The 19318-nt window shown below is 37.1% G+C and overlaps 1 protein-coding gene across 2 annotated transcripts; it reads right to left on the bottom strand.

The window, feature by feature from the left end:
* Nucleotides 1-684: 684 nt before the first annotated feature.
* Nucleotides 685-13146, bottom strand: LOC125190987 (inositol hexakisphosphate and diphosphoinositol-pentakisphosphate kinase VIP2-like). 2 transcript variants are annotated; one of them, XM_048088431.2, is made up of 31 exons: nucleotides 12767-13146; nucleotides 12584-12643; nucleotides 12395-12441; nucleotides 12196-12279; nucleotides 11556-11619; nucleotides 11275-11428; nucleotides 11095-11165; nucleotides 10524-10628; nucleotides 10069-10161; nucleotides 9434-9508; nucleotides 9003-9088; nucleotides 8518-8724; nucleotides 8329-8428; nucleotides 8155-8225; nucleotides 7868-7949; nucleotides 7287-7445; nucleotides 7096-7138; nucleotides 6105-6187; nucleotides 5848-5910; nucleotides 5003-5077; nucleotides 4784-4906; nucleotides 4418-4659; nucleotides 4251-4295; nucleotides 3812-3878; nucleotides 3540-3611; nucleotides 2784-3025; nucleotides 2583-2640; nucleotides 1837-2004; nucleotides 1493-1567; nucleotides 1016-1271; nucleotides 685-931 (listed from the first exon to the last, which is right to left on the bottom strand). In XM_048088431.2, exons 1-31 carry the CDS (start codon nucleotides 12848-12850, stop codon nucleotides 885-887), a joined length of 3201 nt encoding a protein of 1066 aa, XP_047944388.1. In that variant the 5' UTR covers nucleotides 12851-13146; the 3' UTR covers nucleotides 685-884. The 2 variants fall into 2 exon arrangements, with proteins under 2 accessions (XP_047944388.1, XP_047944389.1); XM_048088432.2 differs by having other exon boundaries at nucleotides 12785-13145.
* Between the last annotated feature and the right edge of the window lie 6172 nt (nucleotides 13147-19318).

The raw sequence follows: 19318 nt of genomic DNA, 5'->3' as shown, positions 1-19318 counted from the left end.
AATGGTATGTGTTCCACTTGTGAACATGTCCTTAGTAGTAGTAGTAATTAATTGCTTAAAAAATTCACAAACTTTGTTTTAATTTTGAATCAAACGTGCTTTATAAATAGCTGAACTTTTATGGGTCTTTTAAGGGAGAATTGCTTTAAGTATCCCTCAGTAGTTTGGTTCTTTAAATAGTTGAAAATTGTTATTGGTCCTTTTAAGGTATAATTGATTTAATTTTCTTTATTTGCAATGTTGTACAAGTTGACTAAAATGGTATGCGTACCACATGAGAACATGTCTCTCAGTAGTCTGGTTCTTTTAAGGGTTAAAAATTGATTGTTTAAAAATCAGAAACTTTGATTTAATTTTGGTTTAAGACTTTTAAGTGGTAGAAGTGTTTTTGAATGATAAGTGTAGTTAATGAACATCATATCTCTATCATGTGCAAGAAAAACAGAAAACTGCATTTTTGTGGCAGGAAGTTTGGATGTCTATTTTACTATAAATTGAGTAGTGTTATTCTATAAATTTATAAAGTAGCACTTCGAAAAATGTATTCAAGATGGAAAAGGATAGCTAAAGAATTTTAAAGCAACAAACCCTTCTATTAATCTAATTCCCATTCTCAAATAGTTGTGTTACCAAACGCAGAGAAAGGGATGCAGTAGTGAAAGTGAAGGGAGAGAAGTAACGGTATTTGGCGAATTGCCTCAGCTTGCAAGGCATCTAATTCTTTGATACTCGGCATATCTTTAACTCAACTTGCAAGGCATGTGAATCTTTGATACTCTGCAAATCTATTACAGAATCCGAAAAGGAAAAAGTAGATAGAGCTTCCAACTCGAGTAATATTGTATATACAACTGTTGGCTTGGCTCTCACACTCTCCTAATTCTTCAGCTAGATTCAGGTAGATTCCTTGGAGACTTTGGTGAGTTGGTACCTTGAACCAACCGCGGCCATAAATTTAATGCTCCAATTACAAAATGTAAAAATAAAAAGTTGCAAAATCACATTTTGGACTTACCGTTGGTGTTGCCGTGCTTGTGGAAGGGCCAGAGATTGACAAGGCGCTCCAAAACCGCTGCGCTTTTGGAGAAGTAACCGGTGAATCCTTGAGGAATTGTTGGTGGGGGGAAATCCTCAGCTGGCATTGCGAATGGGCGTACCATCTTCTCCATCATTTCTAAAGTTAAACATGATCCTACTTCCTGCAGCCTCTCAGGGCCCATTATTGGCAATGTATGCTCCTGGTGCAACGATGCTGCCTCGCTATCATTTCTCTGTTTAGTTACAAAAAACACCGAACTAAGCATCCATATGGGAACATAATGTTAAATGGTTGAGTTTCTGCAGTTGGGCAAGCAAACTACAAAGCCTAGAATTCCTACCAGGGAGAATCATTATAATAACGGTATAAGCCCATGCTACCATTGATAAGACTCCAGAAAATATAATAATGCAAAACATAACGTCAAAAATCAGTGTACAATCTTAAAATTACCTCCAGAGGGGACAAATCTGCACCTCTGCTAAAAGTCATCTCCACCCGAAATCTCGTTGGATCTTCAAAAGCCACCTACGTTCAAATTTGATATTGAGTACTAGCAAATATTAGATCTTACTGAGTACATGTTTTCAAAATCGACAATCAATAATAATGCACTGGCAGACTGTAGTTTGAAATTTCAGCATTACATAACAGAGAATATCGCAGAAAAATTCAGCTTTAAGCACTATAAAAAGGATCAGAATGAAAAAAAAGGGGTTCTAAAAGTATTCCTGGGTACAGTTGCCAATCAGAAAACCTTCCAATGAAATAAATGGAGGCAATGAAAGAGTACCAACCTCGGTGTTCTCAAACAACCTCAACACAATGTAACTCATGTAATCAAGCTCCTTTGTTTTATGCAACCGGTCCAAGGCGTTATCACACACAAGGCTATTTTCTCCTTGAAGCGATTCGTCCAGGTTGCAATAACGAAGAACATTCATCAGTGAATGGATGTGTGATTCCTGTGATTTCATAATAAATTGAGACAGTTGAACATGGAAGCAAGAGAAGTAAAAAGCCCAAAATATTTCTGTATTATGCTTCATTCCAAGACTGAAAAAATGAAAAACATTATCACAATGCAATACTCCTCTAGCCAGGAGGAGTAAGAATTTGATGCAAGATTTAATCCTCAAAATCAAGTAAACTACTAGTCTATCGTACGTAAAGCCAAATATTTTTTTACACGAAGAATTCAATTCACAGGTGACAACCCTATATAGATTGATAATAAGTAATGCTGTTTGCCCTTTTTGAACTTAATGATTTAGGAATCATAACGTGTTTCAATCAAAGCTTCTGAGACAATGTGTTTCATTTGAATCACTGCATAAAATCTATTGCAATAACTCGTGCTTGTTAATGATGTGTTCAGTTGTGCAGCAACTGCAGTTGTGAGTTATTGACAGGCAAGCTTCAAAATCCAAAAATAAAGAATGAACCGCAGTTCATGAAGAAATGCTCAGCGACTTATGCTCCAAAACAATGCTAAAAAGAAAGTTGAGGAAGAAAATCATATGGAGCAATAATGGTTACTCACAGAAGTGAAATATAGCCTTGTTCGCACATGCCGCTCTGGTGTTTTCACATTTGCATATCTGACAAAGTCAGAGAATTTATAGATTAGAGAGATACAACATCTGCTTCCAACATTTCAAGCAATATTCTTGGCAAGAAAATCATGATCAAACAGAAGTTAAAGGACATTCTTGTGAGCAAAGAAGAACAAAGGAATATTTACTTAGGATCCAGACGGTATTTAATTTCTTTGTCATCATCTTCATCTTGATCCATTGACATTTCACTGGTAAAACTGGTTCTTCTCGAGCTTTCAGTTTTACTCTGAGACTTCAATAAGAAATCTCCATCTTCCTTTCCATTATTGAGGATATCTTGGTTGCACTTTAATTCAGCAACACTGATTGCTTCTTCACGTGTATTTCTTAGGTCAATCAAAATTTTACCCATTAAGCGCCGTGCAATCTGAGATTTCATTGAGAAGTTTTGTACATCAACAAAAATTTTATGTGTGCGTGTGAGAGAAAGAAAGAGTAAGAGCTGCAAAACATGATCAGCTATGTGACCATTAAAATTACCTTTAGGTAATAGAAAGCTCCTCTATTTATCTAGTATTTAAGTTTGATGATACATCTAGTCTAGTTTATACAGAGAACCATGCAATGAGATTTTATAGCACAGAACCTAATACATATTTGAGTTCAAAGACAGCCCAAGCCCTTACAGAAACATTTTAGTATTGTACAGCGGATCCAGATAACATGCAATCATAACATTTAAAAGTGGCATTATGATTCTTGAATCAATAACGAGAACCACTTGGTTCCCAGTAATGAGTGGATCCTATCATCCTACTCACCACTCAGCTAAAATCATATGTGAGCGTGTTCATTCCGTAGCTTTCAGAGAGTTGGATATATTCTTTGTAAACTGCTGCAAAATTAGCCATAAGGAAAACAGAGAATACACAGAAGTTTACCTTTGATCCAATTTTTAGTTTTTGCCTTGGATTGATTCCATACTCATTTGGAATAACACCATCTGCAAGTAACTGAAGAGAAAGAGGACCACAGAATACTAAAGCATAAGTAACTAGAAGCTCATAATGAACACATACTTTTACCCTTGCAGTGATCTTGAAAGAGGGTGTACAAGATGTTATTTGACATTTTTTAGTTTCCAGTTTTGATGGCAATGTAGAAACCCTGAAGAAATTAAAAACATTACGAAACTAACTACTGTATTAAATACCTGAGCAACTTTGAAGAGTTCGTCTAACCCTTCCAGATTGAGATGTGCATTGTGCAAGAGATCATATCTGTTGAGGGAATGCATTGTTGTGAATAACCAGAAGCAGATTAATCACTGATCTTTTGGTCTCTTATATAGCTTTAAATTCACAGTATAAAGGATCTACAGTCACAATATAACCATATTTATGCAATATGCATGTTTTTCCATATATATGATTGGTACTAGGAACAAAGTTAAAGCTCCAGCTGGAAGAAAAGAACCTAAAAAAATGGATTGGCGAAAATATATAACAGTAAGAAATACAAAACCCAAAGAAGGCATCACAAGCACAATACCACTATCCAGCAAATCTAAAATTAGGGAGATAAACTCAATTACACGTAGGAGTAACATCACGGCATGCATAACATGCAAAAATATAATAGTAATGCCTTACTTGCAAGAATCATAAACATCAGGAATTTGTGTTATATCGAACCGCCTGCACGTTCATAAAGACCCAGCAAATTAATCAGCCAGATATAACATGATAAGTGAATCCATGCACTTCTACTGATCACAGGAATGTCAGCAAATCTTGGAAAGCTACCAAAGTTGACTTACCCTTTGCGCTCATTATACAAATCCCTCTCAAGTTTTCTCCATCGGGCAAACATGAGAAGAAATCCCTCACTACCACAAGGTAAGCCCGCTGCAATCCGATCAACATCTATATTTGTCTTACCAAGTGCCTTAGCCTGATCATATGGAGGAATCACTTCATATGAACTTGTCTCCACAAGCTCCTCATCTTCATCCATGGCTAAACATCTTACTTGTTCTGTAACCTTCTTTGTTAAATTGACCTAGTAATTACAATAATCAGCAGATTAGGACTGACATGATAATAATGAAAAGCTTTCAAACTGAACAAATTACATGTCAGAGGAAGTTATGCCACTAGTAATCAAGGAAATTAGCAACTTTTACCAGTTTGGGTAAAAGTTCAGAGGCATTTGCAGGGAGTCCAGCACCATCAACCATCCACGGTTTCTCTGGACAGCTACTATGGACAGATTTCATGCCAGAAGTTATGATCTCATTTAGCCTGGCCTAAAAAAACAACACAAATAACTTTTTTCACACTAACCAGAGCACGAAACAAATATTCTCAGTAACAAAACAAACTGTGTAGCATGTGAGACATACCTTAGCTTCTTTTATCTCAATACTGGCATTGTCAAGCCCATCCAACATTGAGGAGTCCTTACTGACAAGTGATACCTTAAAAAGATAAGAGAATAAAAGAGTGAGGTTCCCCTTTACTTATACATATAAAAAATTACGTATGAACGTATGTACGTATGTGATATGCACAAACACCTAACATCCATGAACCCCAGGTGACCAAATCAATGTAATACATGAAAAAATACAATCAACTAATGTGGTTGTTCATGTGTTACATTGATTTGTTCATCTCAAGTTCAGGGATTTAGGTGTTGTGCATGGGTAATCAGTTCTCATGTAAAGTGTCATTCAAAGGGGGTGCTCCTTGCCATATGCCAGCCAATATAGGGAGTGTTCGGTGAAGTCCAAATACATGCTACATATTTGTATAAAAGATGAACCATTTTCAGCCCTTGTCGTGGGATTCATCCCTATATTGAATTAGTTTGTGGTCAGGGATTCAAATCGCATAGATGGCGAAAATTCTGCTTTCTTTAATACGTCATTTTTTGCAGCAAATTCATATTGTTCCATCTGGAACTATTTTATACTCCCTCCGTCCATGAAAAGTATGAACAGTTGGTAAAATAAGAGAGATAGATAGAAAAAAGTTTTTTAAGCATGGTTAGTGGAGAATGGGTCCCACCTCATTAGAGAGAAAGAGTTCCCAAAATTGGAATGTTCATACTTTTCAGGGACGGACTAAAAAGAGAAATAGTTCATACTTTTCAAGGACAAAGGGAGTATGATAAATGTGGTTCCTATAACTAAATCATATATGTATACATACATAAGAGATAACCGAACATGTTTAGGTTACTGACCAAAATAGGTGTCAGTTGCCCTTCCAAGTCAAGAAGACCTTTAGCAAAAGCAGCTGCTGACATCTGGTCAAGGAAAATAACTTATGTGATCAAATCTTCATTCAGAAGTAAGTCAAAGCATGACAATAAATCATTAAACAAAATTAACATTTCTAAACCCTAATACTACCTCTAAAATAATTGATACCTGCAGACATGCACAGAAAAATACATATAGTGGTTTCATTTAAAATATCAACTAAATGTTGAAGCATCACCTGTACACGGCCTTCATCTGAACTGTATATTTTTAGGTCGTGACGATATGTACTGTGGAGACGAAGCAATCCAGTGCCTTCGCCTAAGGAGACAACATAGAAAAAATTTAAGCATTTTTACTATTTTAACTTTATTTAAATAGGTTGACGAAGTTGCATGCACAATATGGCTCCAAAGTTCATAACAAACAAGCAATCGTGAAATCCACATTAAGAAAAGAAAAATATTTAAACAAAGGAGTCAATTTGGAGAAAATATTGAAAGAACATGCTCCACTACAATAAGAAAAAGAAAGAGTTGAAAGCAACAAGCCCCAGAGATTCACCATAACGTGTTCTCATATCAAACATAAAAGGAAAATGAACATAGTAGTTTAGTTCAAAATTTATTCACTTAAGATTCATAAAAAGGGCTAACCATAAGAGGTACCCTTTTGATACAGTAAAAACAAATTACCCACCTTTATAAAATTATAAAAAATTATCAATAAGTATTTATTTATAAAAAAACTCTACCCACCCCACCCCTGTTGTCGTCACCAACACTCACTGCTCACCCAATCATCTTCCTATGTCACCGCCCTCATATTCCCACCCCAACTCTCCATGCCCTCGTCATCTTTTGCCATTGTCGTAGTATGCTTCTGTTTACTTTTATACAAAACATGAACGGTTCACGCTCACATGATATGTTTTGCAAGCGTGTAAGCATGTACTATTAGCAAAAACTGACATAATGTACTCTTACACACGCTAGCTTATGCATCATTTGAGAGTGTAAACATGCATTAGACAAAACTGGCCCAATGTATGCCTACACACTAAAAGGTAAAATGGTAAGAATAAAATGTCATATTAGGCCACAAGTATGCAACTGAAAGTATCTATTTGTTTCAAAATTATCCACTTAAGATGTAGAAATCAAGTCTTAATTAAATGCCAGATTAGGCCAAAACTACACAACTAATTGTGTGTACAGCTGATTGCTCACCTGGATACATATTGTTCCGAAAGTACCTGCCCAATTCTTCTGCCTGAAAAGGTAAAACAATGAGTAGTGTGCTATGTACAAAAAAATTTTGCAAGATAACCAGTGAACATATTATTCTCATAACAACAAAAATCACAAATTGTGAAACACAAAGATTGAGATCAGCAGGCATAAAGCAACAAAATAGCAACCTGCTTTCTCCCGGCATGAGTTAGAACACCACCATATTTAAGAACCATCAGTGCCTCAGTAGGTCGTTCTTCTTCTCCTTCACCATTAGCTTTTGGAACCTTGACCCACTTTAATGGCTTAAGTTGGACCTTTCTGTATATGCCAGAGAAATGACCCCCCTGGATACCAAATGCATAAATAATGTGTTAGCAATCAAAATCATCTCCAGGAAATCCCTTGAAATAAGAGAAGTTAAAAGAAAGAGGTGAAAATGCAATCTAATATTGGAAATTGGTCACCACTAGATTAAGAAAAATCACTTGAAGGGATGCAGATGAGATGTCCTAACTCCTAAGAACTCTGAAATCACACCTTTTAGATGAAATTTGTGGTTATGCAACAAATTGAAACAAACAAGACATCAACATAAAACGGGTACGAAAAAATGTGGCAACTTCATCATGTTCCACACATTTTCCCCATAAAATGGGCAAGCACACAGATAATCAGAGTTGAAACTACATGAATGTTCTAATTTATAGACCAAAAGACAACAGAAAAAATTGCATTGTATCAAATCGGTTGAAGTACTATCGTTGACCTCCTCAAGAACAGCTTTCACTTGACGAAGCTTTTCCGCATGTTCAATATCTTCAGCTTCACTATCACTTTCTCGTCCAGGTCTGAGACATCAAGTCAAAAGTGATCTTTCAACAAGCAGATTAATTGCTATGATTATGATAAGCAAAATTTTAAAAAAACCTACAAAAATAAGGCTGAAATAAATATTCCACAGACCCCAATAGAACATGATTTAGAGGTAAGTCAAGAGTCAAGCACATTTACAAGTTAATTAGTCACGGAATTAAAGAAGGAAATATTTCACACCTAGATCGAGGTACTAGAATTCTTGTAGCATCCAGAAGATCTTGCAACTGAACTGCACTTTTCAGCTTTGTCTGAAAGAGTGTAAAGGAGGTCGATACACATTAACTTATTCATGATAGTTGGAGTGCCATCAGTGAAGTAAAGCAACAAGAACTCTGAAAAGGTAAAAACTACCTCGGCTCTAGGTCTTCCCCCGTTGTATTTTAGCATCAAGTTCAAAAGCTTTTCCTCAGTGACTTTCAACTTGACTTTCTGCTTTGGTGTTCTGTCTCCACTGCAAGCAAAGAAAGATATGACAAGAGATCCAGTGCATTAAAAACTGCACAGAAACAATAGCAAAGCTGCAAAGATGATATATCTTACTGCCGAACAATTGCAATCACACAACGTAGCTCTTCGGATTGCCCAAATGTCCCAATTATCCCACTTCCTTGCCGAGTGAGTCCTTCTGACTGCTGAACAGGCTCGTTGACTTTCCAAGGTAGAATTGGAGGAATTGTTGAAGAAAGATGTGGGGCTTTTGCATCAAGAAACATCTTCCTCAACACACAAGCAGCGTCATCATAATATCTGCAAAAGGACGTAACAAAATCAAGGAGAGAGAATGAATAGAAACACAAGATGAAAGATACAAAATAGAAGAAAAAGAAAAAGAAAAATTAAGATAAATGAAATTTAGAAGTGGAGGCTGCAAAATTAACCACAGAGTTCACAAGCACAATTATGTTATGGCATATATACTTCTATAAAGTAGAACAACTATATTAACAATTATTCCTAATCAATATCAATTTATGACACATAAAATCAAACACCCAGGTAATTAAAACAACAACCAGGAAGGTTACTTGTAAGAGTTCTTAACAAAGCTCCATCCATTGACATCACAAACATATGAACGTCCCTCGCAGCGCAGAAGATCAAATCCACAAACCTGTACATCAGAAAAGAAATTACTCATACACTTTTGAGTATTGATGTAACCAAACAGTACAGAACATCCATACTGAACTATTCTAAAGATCAATAAAAAAAACAAGCTCAAAGTTAATGTATTTAATGCAACAAATTTTAGCAGGTCATACTGCCGCTCATCATTTGAATCCCACTAATAAAGATAAAAGGATTTTGCAAAAGCATCAAGAAATAATATAGTGATGATGCATGCAAACATGATAGGAAGATCACATAACATAGTTCAGTTCTGATTGGCATGATTAAAATATTTAAAAAAAGCAAAATGAAAGATAAACAAAAGAAGTTTTATTTTTTGACTTACAGCTTGCCTGAATGCAATGCAAACCTCTCTTGCCATTTGTTTCTCAGTTGGAGTAAGAAGAACAGGATATCTGACCTGCAGGAAACACAATTTAATGCAAAGAAAATTAATGGTAGTGGACAAAAGAATGCAGCTCTAGACTTCAGAGTCAGAAACTTAAAGCAGAAGCCAGATAAGCAAATAAGAAATATCAACATTGTAAACTAAGTAATCTTTCATAATTAAAAACTTATTTATAAATGTGGAAGTCAAAAATATTTAAGACGAGAAAAATGACAGGAACAGTAACAGGACCCTGATAGCTCCTAGTAAAAAATACATATTATCAGAAGGACACAGTCATAGCGCAACACAGAAAGCCTGAACCCAAAAAAAAACTAAAAAATACTAGTATATGTTAATACTTAATATCAGTTTTTTCTTTTGCTTTTGACACATAAGGTTTGAGATAATCAAGGTGGTAACAGGAGTAAGAAGTGATGATTTGAAACAGACTCGCACATAGTTCTACCCAAGTGCCCAACAAAAAGCTGTAGTACATACTGCAGGGTAAACTTTTACTTGCATTAAGATCTTAACAAACATAAAATACATTTAAGCATCAAATGCATGAAATCACAAATAAGTTTACTCACTTCTTTACCATCAGGATTTCTCATTACAACACCATCAACTACAGGAGATTTCCTTGCCTCTGCATGAGCATATTCGGGGCCCACTGTATATACCTAACACACAACAAGAATAAATAAGTCCTCTAACTAAATAAGATGAAATTATATGCGCAGAAGTTTAACAGGCATCTATACTCTATGGAATACTATTGAATAAAAATGTTTAGGACATTAATCTCCTTTCTGCCTTTTTTTTGTTTTACTTGTTGGGGAAGGGAGGTAATAGTTTTCTCATATTGGTCAGAGGAAAGGGGCACATCTGCATGACGGCAAACAACCAATAGAGGTAAGGGGACATTAAGCTCGATAGAAGACACTTAATGTATGTTGATCTATTTAGACCACTTTTATGTTGGAAGATTACAAGTTCTATATAAATCCATTCACTGGAACTTTCAAATCACAAGGAAATCAACCTTAACATCTGTTCCCCCGGTGGGCATGAATTCTTCATATACATAAGAACCTTCACGTCTCACCCTTCTAACCTCTGGATGAAATTCGCTCGACCGATTACCAACCTGGAAAAACAACAAAAATTTTAGTACATCTAATAATGAAAGAGGTTTTTGACAAACCTATTCAACCGAGGAGGAAAAGGATAATCAAAATAAAACAAAGATAAAAAGGATGTAGTCCTCGTCAACAATCATGGATTTCTAATAAAGAATACTCCTATAAAGCAATAATTTGATAATTGAAGTCATCAATTATCTAAATATCAGTATAGGAGCAGCATTTTTTGAATGATTTCACACATGGCGGTATACAAAACAGAAATTCCAACCTGTCACAATGATGACAGAGGGTGCAATCAAAGATTAGGCGAAAAGGATAAGTATTCTAGAACTTCAGTTACATGAACCAGGGATTTCTTTTCATAATAAAGCTTGTGTAAATTTAACTGGCAAGATCTTACATAATGATGATTGATGATAACTGGGATTGGAAAACATAAGATGCCTAGAGAGTTCTAAACAAACAAACCTTTCGGAACAACTCCTTCATCCCCCCGCCAGCTGAACTAGGGTAATATATCATTATACTGTGGTTATCACCTTCAGAAAACAAAATATGATCATCGTCATACATTTCTAGAGGATTTTCTGCTCGCTACCAACCTCAGGTTCACTAAAGTATAGCACATGAATTGTATAAACATTGTACCATCAACAGGCTTTTCCACAAAAGGCTTCCAGAAACGGTTCCCGTGGACCTCAACAAAATCTTCCTCCTCAATGAAATAATCCAGCTCTTGATTTGGATAATCCCGGTTAACTAGAGCATATCTCGGAACAGGAATTCCAAACATTTCAAGTTGCTACAGAAACCAATAAACCACCACCAATTAACACAACTCCACAGAGAGCCAGCCAGTTAGTAAAATTGCCATTTCCATATAGAAAGAACAATACAATCGTATTCTCTAGAGGATTAAAGATGCAAACCTCATAAACTTTCCTCCGATCATGAAGAAGGCGTTGCTGTCCTAATTCGTTTACAAGGAAAGGCCTGACAAATATAGTGGCAGCACTATGAGTTTCAATTTTTGGGTTCCGTAGGAAATGATAATAGAAATTAAGCCTTCGCGGCATGATCGTGTGATGCTTATTTTTTCAGACCTAAATGAGATATCTAATAGACTTATATGAGAAATACCTGCCCATTTACACAGATAACAGCTACCAAAAGTTTTCAAGTTTACTGCAAGATGAAGAAGCACATATGGAAACATTTTAACCTAGTTCAAATCCACCACATCCAGCCAACCGAGCAGAGTGCCCAGCCGAGGTCCATGGTTTAACCTACCACCTTGACCCATTCTTAATGTACTAACAACCTTACATTACAGCCAAAAACAACCTTAAAGGCCCTTGAAACTGAACATATAATACCAAACACATGTCATTGCATTATCATGTAACGAGGTCCATATACAACAGACACAAGATAAAGTGTTTAAGTTATAGTTGCTTGATGCTCCATTCAATGTAAATGTCACGTTCCAATGCCATTTGTGGATTACAAAATTCTGAGGGAACGAAGTGGAACAAAAGCAACAAGAAGAACAACCAGATCTAAGCTTACTTTCTCAACGCTGCATATGCTTCAGCCCTCTGCAGAGGATAGCCAGTGGAATGGAAGGCAATCAGGCATTCACATATTGGCCACCTACCATTAGAGAAAACATAGATTATCGACAGGCATCACTTCACAGATCACAGTTAAGCAAGTAATGAGGTTCTAGACATTATCAGCAACAAAATTTTGATAGCGGAAAGGTCACCTCTCAATAGGTTCTTCAAGGATCACCTTGTCCCCAAAATACAAAATCTGCACAATCAATAACCGATTCGTCAAATCAAATGGCATCAAACTGAATATAAAACGCAACGCGATAACACGAAATGCAATGAACTCCACTCGATATAATATAACCATTAACCACCACACAGTCGTCAACTAAACTAATAACCTCAAATTCTCCAAACGCCTCGAGTCGCTCCAAAATCTCCAGCATCGGCGCAGAAGAGGCCTGCAACAATCCAAAACAGCCAAAAATGTAGGCAAATCAGCACTACCAAATGTATCCACTCCGTCTCAACCAACGGTCCACGGTTTTGTGCAGTGAGGTAGTGAAGACAAAAAGGAACAGAACCTCGGAGCCGCATTTCACCTTCTTTTCCATTACACATACTCCTACGGTAATTTTCTTCTTCAAACCATCCGCATCCCCAGCCATTTCGAAGCTCCAAACTCCAAAAATCCGGAACTCAAAGTGTTGGCGCACGTCTTCTCTATACGAAAGCCGTTGAGAATCACGAGAAACGGGGGGAATGGCAGAGAAAATGCAGAAGACTTTTGGCAAGTGAAAAGGAGAGAGAAAGTTTATAGGGGAAAAGGAGAGGATTCTGGGATATACTACAAAAATGGGAGGAGAAGCGTATGAGGAGTAGGAAAAGACGGTTTGCGGATTGTGGTGGCTGCTTTTTGATGCGGGTCTCTGTCATTTTCCATGTACTACTTCACAAAGCCTATACATGAGTATTGTGGAGTTCCAATTTATTTAAATAAAATGGATGGGTCATTATCCTTTCCTTTTTCCGCTTTTATTGTGACGATGAATTTTTGTTTAGGATATACTCGCTCAATCATACTATTATTATTATTTCATCAGATATTTAGGGATATGGATCCCGTGGCTCCAAGTACAGCAGGGCTGCTGTTACACACATTAAATTTTTTAAAATTATATAAAATTAATATTTTATATATTATTTTAATATTATAATTTATTATTATGGAAATGGTTGTATGTAACAGCCCTGCTTTGTTTGGAGTAATAGCAGGGAATTCAAATCCGATAATCTAGACCGCTGTTTTAAGCATGTCATATAACATTCAACCACAAAAAATCAGTCAATTTTTTCTATCATTTTAAACTTTTTTCACAAACTGTAACCACTGACTTAGCGAAACTTTTATTCATGGTCCAAAATTTATACAACTACTATATAATTTCAAAAATTATTAACATTCTAATAATAAATATCTAGAAATCCATATGTTAGGGCATTTACAATAGGGCGGACTATACGACGCAGTAAGCCCCGTCCTATGCACGGCCACATTAGCATTTTATCCTCCGCTCCTTTCATATGCAATAGGGCGGACTATAGCTCGCACCAAACCCCGGCCTAAGCATTTTATTTATTATTTGAATACTTAAACACTATAAAAATTCATTAATCATATTTTTTATGTTTGCAAATATATCAATTAGCAAGAATAAATTTATAAAAACACCACAAATTAAAGGCATATCCTATTGTCAGTATTTATTTTTTATTTTTTATATTTTATGCTTTCAAATATGAAAATTGTCGGAATTCATTATTGAATTTAGAGAGAAATTGAGATGGGATAGAGAGCGGAGTGAAAGGTGTGAAATGAAGTAAAAATATTGGTGATATATATAGAAGAAAATACCAAAAAAAATGAAAAATGTGTGCATAGTCCGGCCTATAGTCCGCCTCATTGCAGGGGGGGGACTATAGGCCGGACTATGCAAAAATGTGTGCATAGTCTGCGGACTGAGGAGTGGGCTTAGGGAGGGGTGCTGCAATGGCGAACTATGCGACGGACATCGTCCGTCGCATAGTCCGCCCCATTGCGGATGCTCTTACGTAATTCGAACACCAAAATTTTACATGACTGAGACACTAGAGTATATAATTCGAAATACAAAATCTAAGTAAAATTAACACATAAGTGTCGAAGTTGCTCGACAATTACTTCGTGCTTTTGTCGTTAGGTCTCGAACATCTTCAAAGTATCCTTGAACAATGCTTTTGTAGTAAATGTTGCATATCCATTGTTTTACCCATTTTACCCATTCTTTTGGCTAAGTCCGAAAATTTCCTTCCCACAACGGGCTTCACTACTCACCTTCGACATAGCATTCATATTCGTCTTCCACTTCGCTGACTTATGGTCCATTAGACGAATCTCACTTAGCGTATGCTCTATGTGAAAACTTTCATCCATCTCGATTGAAATTAACACGATATTGACGTCCCGACTAGTTGAGTATTGACCAGAAGCAGAAATCATTGTTCTATTCGGTCCAAAACTATTATTGGTATTGAACAAGTTTTTACACCTTCTCATACTTGAAATGTTTTCCCTCATCCATATAAAAAGACTTTGAGAGCATCTTTCCAAATATCATCACAGTTTGAGTCGCTCAATCATACAATTTGCAAGTTGTTAACGTAGCCGGCGAATTCAGGGATATCTTTCTAAACTCGATCCAAGTGCTTGCGAAGATGGTTGTTATCTTGATTGAGTGTCATGTCATGTATCATTTCATTGTTATATTTTTTTATGACCATCTCCTAAAAATCCATGACTCTTTAGTTTGTTATCGATCAATAAGTGTTCAGAGGTGTTGACAAAGAGTCACACCACTATCTTCGTCTCCTCAAACATTATTGGTGACCTCCGATCATCATATCTCCTCAAACATATTATTCCATTTGTCCTGAAAGTTTGTCTCATTTTTTCATTTTCGTCCGTCCCATAAAATTTATTACATTTCACTTTTTATCATTTTTAGTAGTGGACCACGTATTCCACTAACTCATTCTTAGTTATATTTTATTAATATTTGGGAGACGTGGGAGTACTCCATATCTATTCTTCGTACATTGTGTGAGCCACTTGCTCGATTAATGCGCACGGATGATGCTCAGATAAAATATGTAATATTATTTTATGCAGATACACGTAAGAGCATCCGCAGCGGTTGAAATTTGCCGTCCGTCCGTCCGTGCCGCTGAGCACGAGCTCGTCCGTCCGCCGATGGAGCTCGTCCGTCCGTGCCGCCGAGCAGCCATACGTGGCACGCTCTGATTGGCCAACGGCATTAACGTTGGCAAATTCGATTTTTATTTTGATTTTTTAAAAAATGCATAAATAATTCAAAATAATACCAAAAAATAAAAAAAATAATATTTTTGGATTCCCAAAAAAATAGAGCCGTTATAGACGTTTTTTTGGATTTTTGTCATTTTTTTTTTTAATCCCAAAATCATCTATAAATACACACATTCATCATCCACTTTTCACATCAAATTATCTCTCATTCATACTTTTTCATACTAATCATCTACATCTTCCTCTCTCACCCAAACTCTCTCTCAAAAATTCAAAAATGGATTTCACCAATCTCATTGCGGAAGTGGAGCGCGAAGAACAAGAATATTATGAACAATATCATGCCGCCTATGAAGCCTATGTCGCCGCCAATACCCCCGCCCCTCCTCCTCAACCAACTAGAGCAAAACGTCGCTACATCCCTCGTGATCGAGAGGGAGCCCATGAATGGCTCGTTGCCGACTATTTTTCCGACCAGCCGCGGTATCCAGAAGATTACTTTCGGCGCCGTTTTCGCATGTCAAAACGGTTGTTTATGCGTATTGTCAACACATTGTCCACCCGCGTTGAATATTTTCAAGAAGGTGCAGACGCAACCGGTCGGCAAAGTCTCACGGCGTTGCAAAAGTGTACTTGTGCCATCCGACAACTTGCTACTGGGCAAACGGATGACCTCTTCGACGAGTATTTGCATGTCGGTGAGTCAACTGGAATCCTATGCCTCAAGAATTTTTGCGACGGCGTTCGTTCTGCTTTCGGCGAGGAATTCCTTCGGGCACCCACCACCGACGATTGTCAACGGTTGCTTCGTCTTCACGAAATAGTCCACTGTTTTCCCGGTATGCTAGGCAGCATTGACTGCATGCATTGGAAGTGGAAGAATTGCCCGACTGCTTGGAGGGGGCAACACTTAAGCGGCCACAAAGGTGGCGGCCCAACGCTTATCCTTGAAGCGGTCGCCGACTACCGCCTATGGATTTGGCATGCATATTTCGGTGTTGCTGGATCCAACAACGACTTGAACGTGCTATATTCTTCACCACTCTTCAATGATGTTTTGAATGGTGTAGCACCGGCGATCGACTTCACCGTCAACGGAAATGCATACTACATGGGTTACTATCTCGCCGATGGTATCTACCCAAGGTGGTCGACTTTCGTGAAGTTGTTCAGCAATCCACAAGAGCAAAGACGGATTCTTTTTGCGCAGCGTCAAGAGTCTGCTCGGAAAGACGTCGAAAGAGCTTTTGGTGTCCTTCAAGGCCGATTCAACATTGTGAAGTCCCCTTCTCGGCTTTGGTACGTTAAGAATATCGCCGACATCATGTACACGTGTATTATCTTGCACAACATGATTATAGCTGACGAAGGATCGATGGCGGGTAACTTTTACGACGAGGATGAAGCCGGAAGCTCAACCGCGAGGTCTCCCCCACGCCAGGTGTGCATACGACGGTGAACGAGAGGATGGAAAGAAGACACGCAATGCGCGATACAAGAGCCCACACTGAGCTACAAAAAGATCTAATCAATCACATTTGGGCGAAATTCGGCAACGAGTAGTGTAATTTTTAATTTTTAGGATTTTATTTGTGTAATTTTTAATTTTTAGGATTTTAATTATGTAACTTTTAATTATTTTGTAATTTGTAATAGTATTTCGGATATTTTAATGCATTTTAATATTGTGGAAATGTTTTTATTTAAATTGAATAATAGAATGGTGGGACCCTTGAGCTTGTCCTTAGCTAAGAGCACGGATGTGGGTGTTGTGCTCTTAGCTAAGGACAAGCAGTAAAAGTGGGTCCGGGCCCACTTCCGTGCTCTTTGCTAAGAGCACGGATGGGGATGCTCTAAGTATAGTGTAGTTAGTAGTACAGTATTATTTATTATTCTTTTATTCTAGTAAAGCGTCCCAGTTTAATAATACTCCATTAATTAGAGATAGTGTAGTTAGTGGGATTTTATCATTTATTTATTTAAATTATAGTGACTCCCAATCTAAAATATGGTGCAGTGATTACTCATTCATTATAGCGAGTGTCCCGATTTAACTGTATAGTGAAGTAAGTTAGTAATTTCATACTCCTTCGTAGTAACTTATTTGGGACTGATCTACAATTATTCAAAACTAGTTTTGTTATAAAAAAAGCAAGACTCGTGCCACGGTTAAAATGGCATTATCTCTAAATAACGTCTGATCGAATAACATATCAGGAGGTGAAATTATGTCTGATCAACGAAAGTTATAACTTATAATTGCAATAGACTATAAATATTATTGAGGTCAGATATTGATATTGTCGTCACTAGTTATCATTATCTTCTCAAATTTGGACGCTTAACGTTACTTTTTTGTCATATGAAGAATAGTTATTGACGATGACCACTTCTTTTTATGGTATTGTATGATTGTTGTGGGAATAATATAACTTTGACTTAACCTACTTTTCTGGCTCCTTTTAGCTTTATTTTCCCATTGTCATTCTCATTTTTCTTATTAAGTTGGTATTGAAATTTAGGTGAGTATCCTTAGTCCCGTAGAAAATATGCTAATTCTTAATTTCAAATAAATTATTGAATTTGACTACTTAATTTGAAAAATCGAAGATTGGACTCTGACAGTTTTAATGAGTTGGACATTTGATATATTATTTGTGCTAAGATTCTACAATAGTACATCAAAATGCAAACTGAAGTGAAGGATTGTCTTTAGTCACTAATTCAACAAAATAATTAAATTTTGTAACAGGCAAGTGCGTCTTTGCATTTATACTATTTAAAAAATACAAACCACATTTTTGGAATATTGCATTTAAGTTTTGTCGGTTTAGAAAAGTTGGAAAGTTCTTTACATTTGTAGTACTCCTATTTAATAAACGCACACTTCTTTTGAAGATTTTGGAATATTTTATTTAAGTCTAAATCCTTGTTGATTTAGCAAAGTGTGAAAGAAAAGATATTTGGAAGAAAAGTGAGCGGCGCTGAAATTGTGTTTATTTTTAAGAATCATGAAATATATATAGTACAACTGTATCGGGATCAATTAAGATTTTTTATGCTAATTGAGAAATGAGATACAATATCAGTCGCTCATTTTTATTAAATGAGTGGTCCAGATTTTGCCACATAAAAATAATTTTAAATTAATTTATTATGAAAGGGCATAATGATAATTTGATTTCAAAACCTGCCTCCAGAAGCCGAGAAACGCCGCTCACTCTCCACCTCCCCAAATCCAAAAAGGTACTCTCTCTAGAATCAAAATCAAAATCAAATCAAAATCAGAATCCAAATCTCACTGAATCGATCAATTCTGATCAATGTAGATGGACAAGGGCAACCCGACCTTCTTCCCACACGATGAGCACATGTTCGCCGTTAACACCACCGCCGGCGTGGCCTGGATCTGAGCCTTCTCAGGGAGGGAGATCAAAACAGTCGGCGCACCGTGTGATGCGCTAGAGAGGAGGAGGATCCGGCGCCGGTCAACGGGGCGGGGAAGACGGAGGTGGAATCGACGGAATTTGGATCCAATCTTCGACAAATTTCGCTCCAGAAGCTCGCTGTCGCCTCAATCTTCAACAAATTTCGCTCCGCACCGCCCTCCGCCACCGGAGCCACCACCGTTAGCCACTGCCTCTGCTACGCCTCTGTGGCGGTGGTCGATTAGTCCACTTGAGAGCTCTGTCGCCTCGTCAAGGACAAGAAATTAGATCTCGTCGGTGGATTGTTGGAGCTGCAGTCCGCGCTCGAAGATCAGAGGCAAAGT

Source organism: Salvia hispanica, chromosome 5 (genome assembly GCF_029641045.1).
Source record: "Salvia hispanica isolate PSC_SH4W2 chromosome 5, Shi_PSC_v1, whole genome shotgun sequence".
Lineage (NCBI taxonomy): Eukaryota > Viridiplantae > Streptophyta > Magnoliopsida > Lamiales > Lamiaceae > Salvia > Salvia hispanica.
This window is presented reverse-complemented; position numbering and strand designations above follow the sequence as displayed.

Coding starts and splice junctions, on each gene's coding strand:
- LOC125190987 (XM_048088431.2), bottom strand. CDS start 12,850: ATGGCTGGGGATGCGGATGGTTTGAAGAAGAAAATTACCGTAGGAGTA. Junction 10,629..11,094: donor TGAAGGAGTTGTTCCGAAAG/GTTTGTTTGTTT, acceptor TTGTTTTTCCAG/GTTGGTAATCGGTCGAGCGA. Junction 9,509..10,068: donor GAAATCCTGATGGTAAAGAA/GTGAGTAAACTT, acceptor TGTTTCCTGCAG/GTCAGATATCCTGTTCTTCT.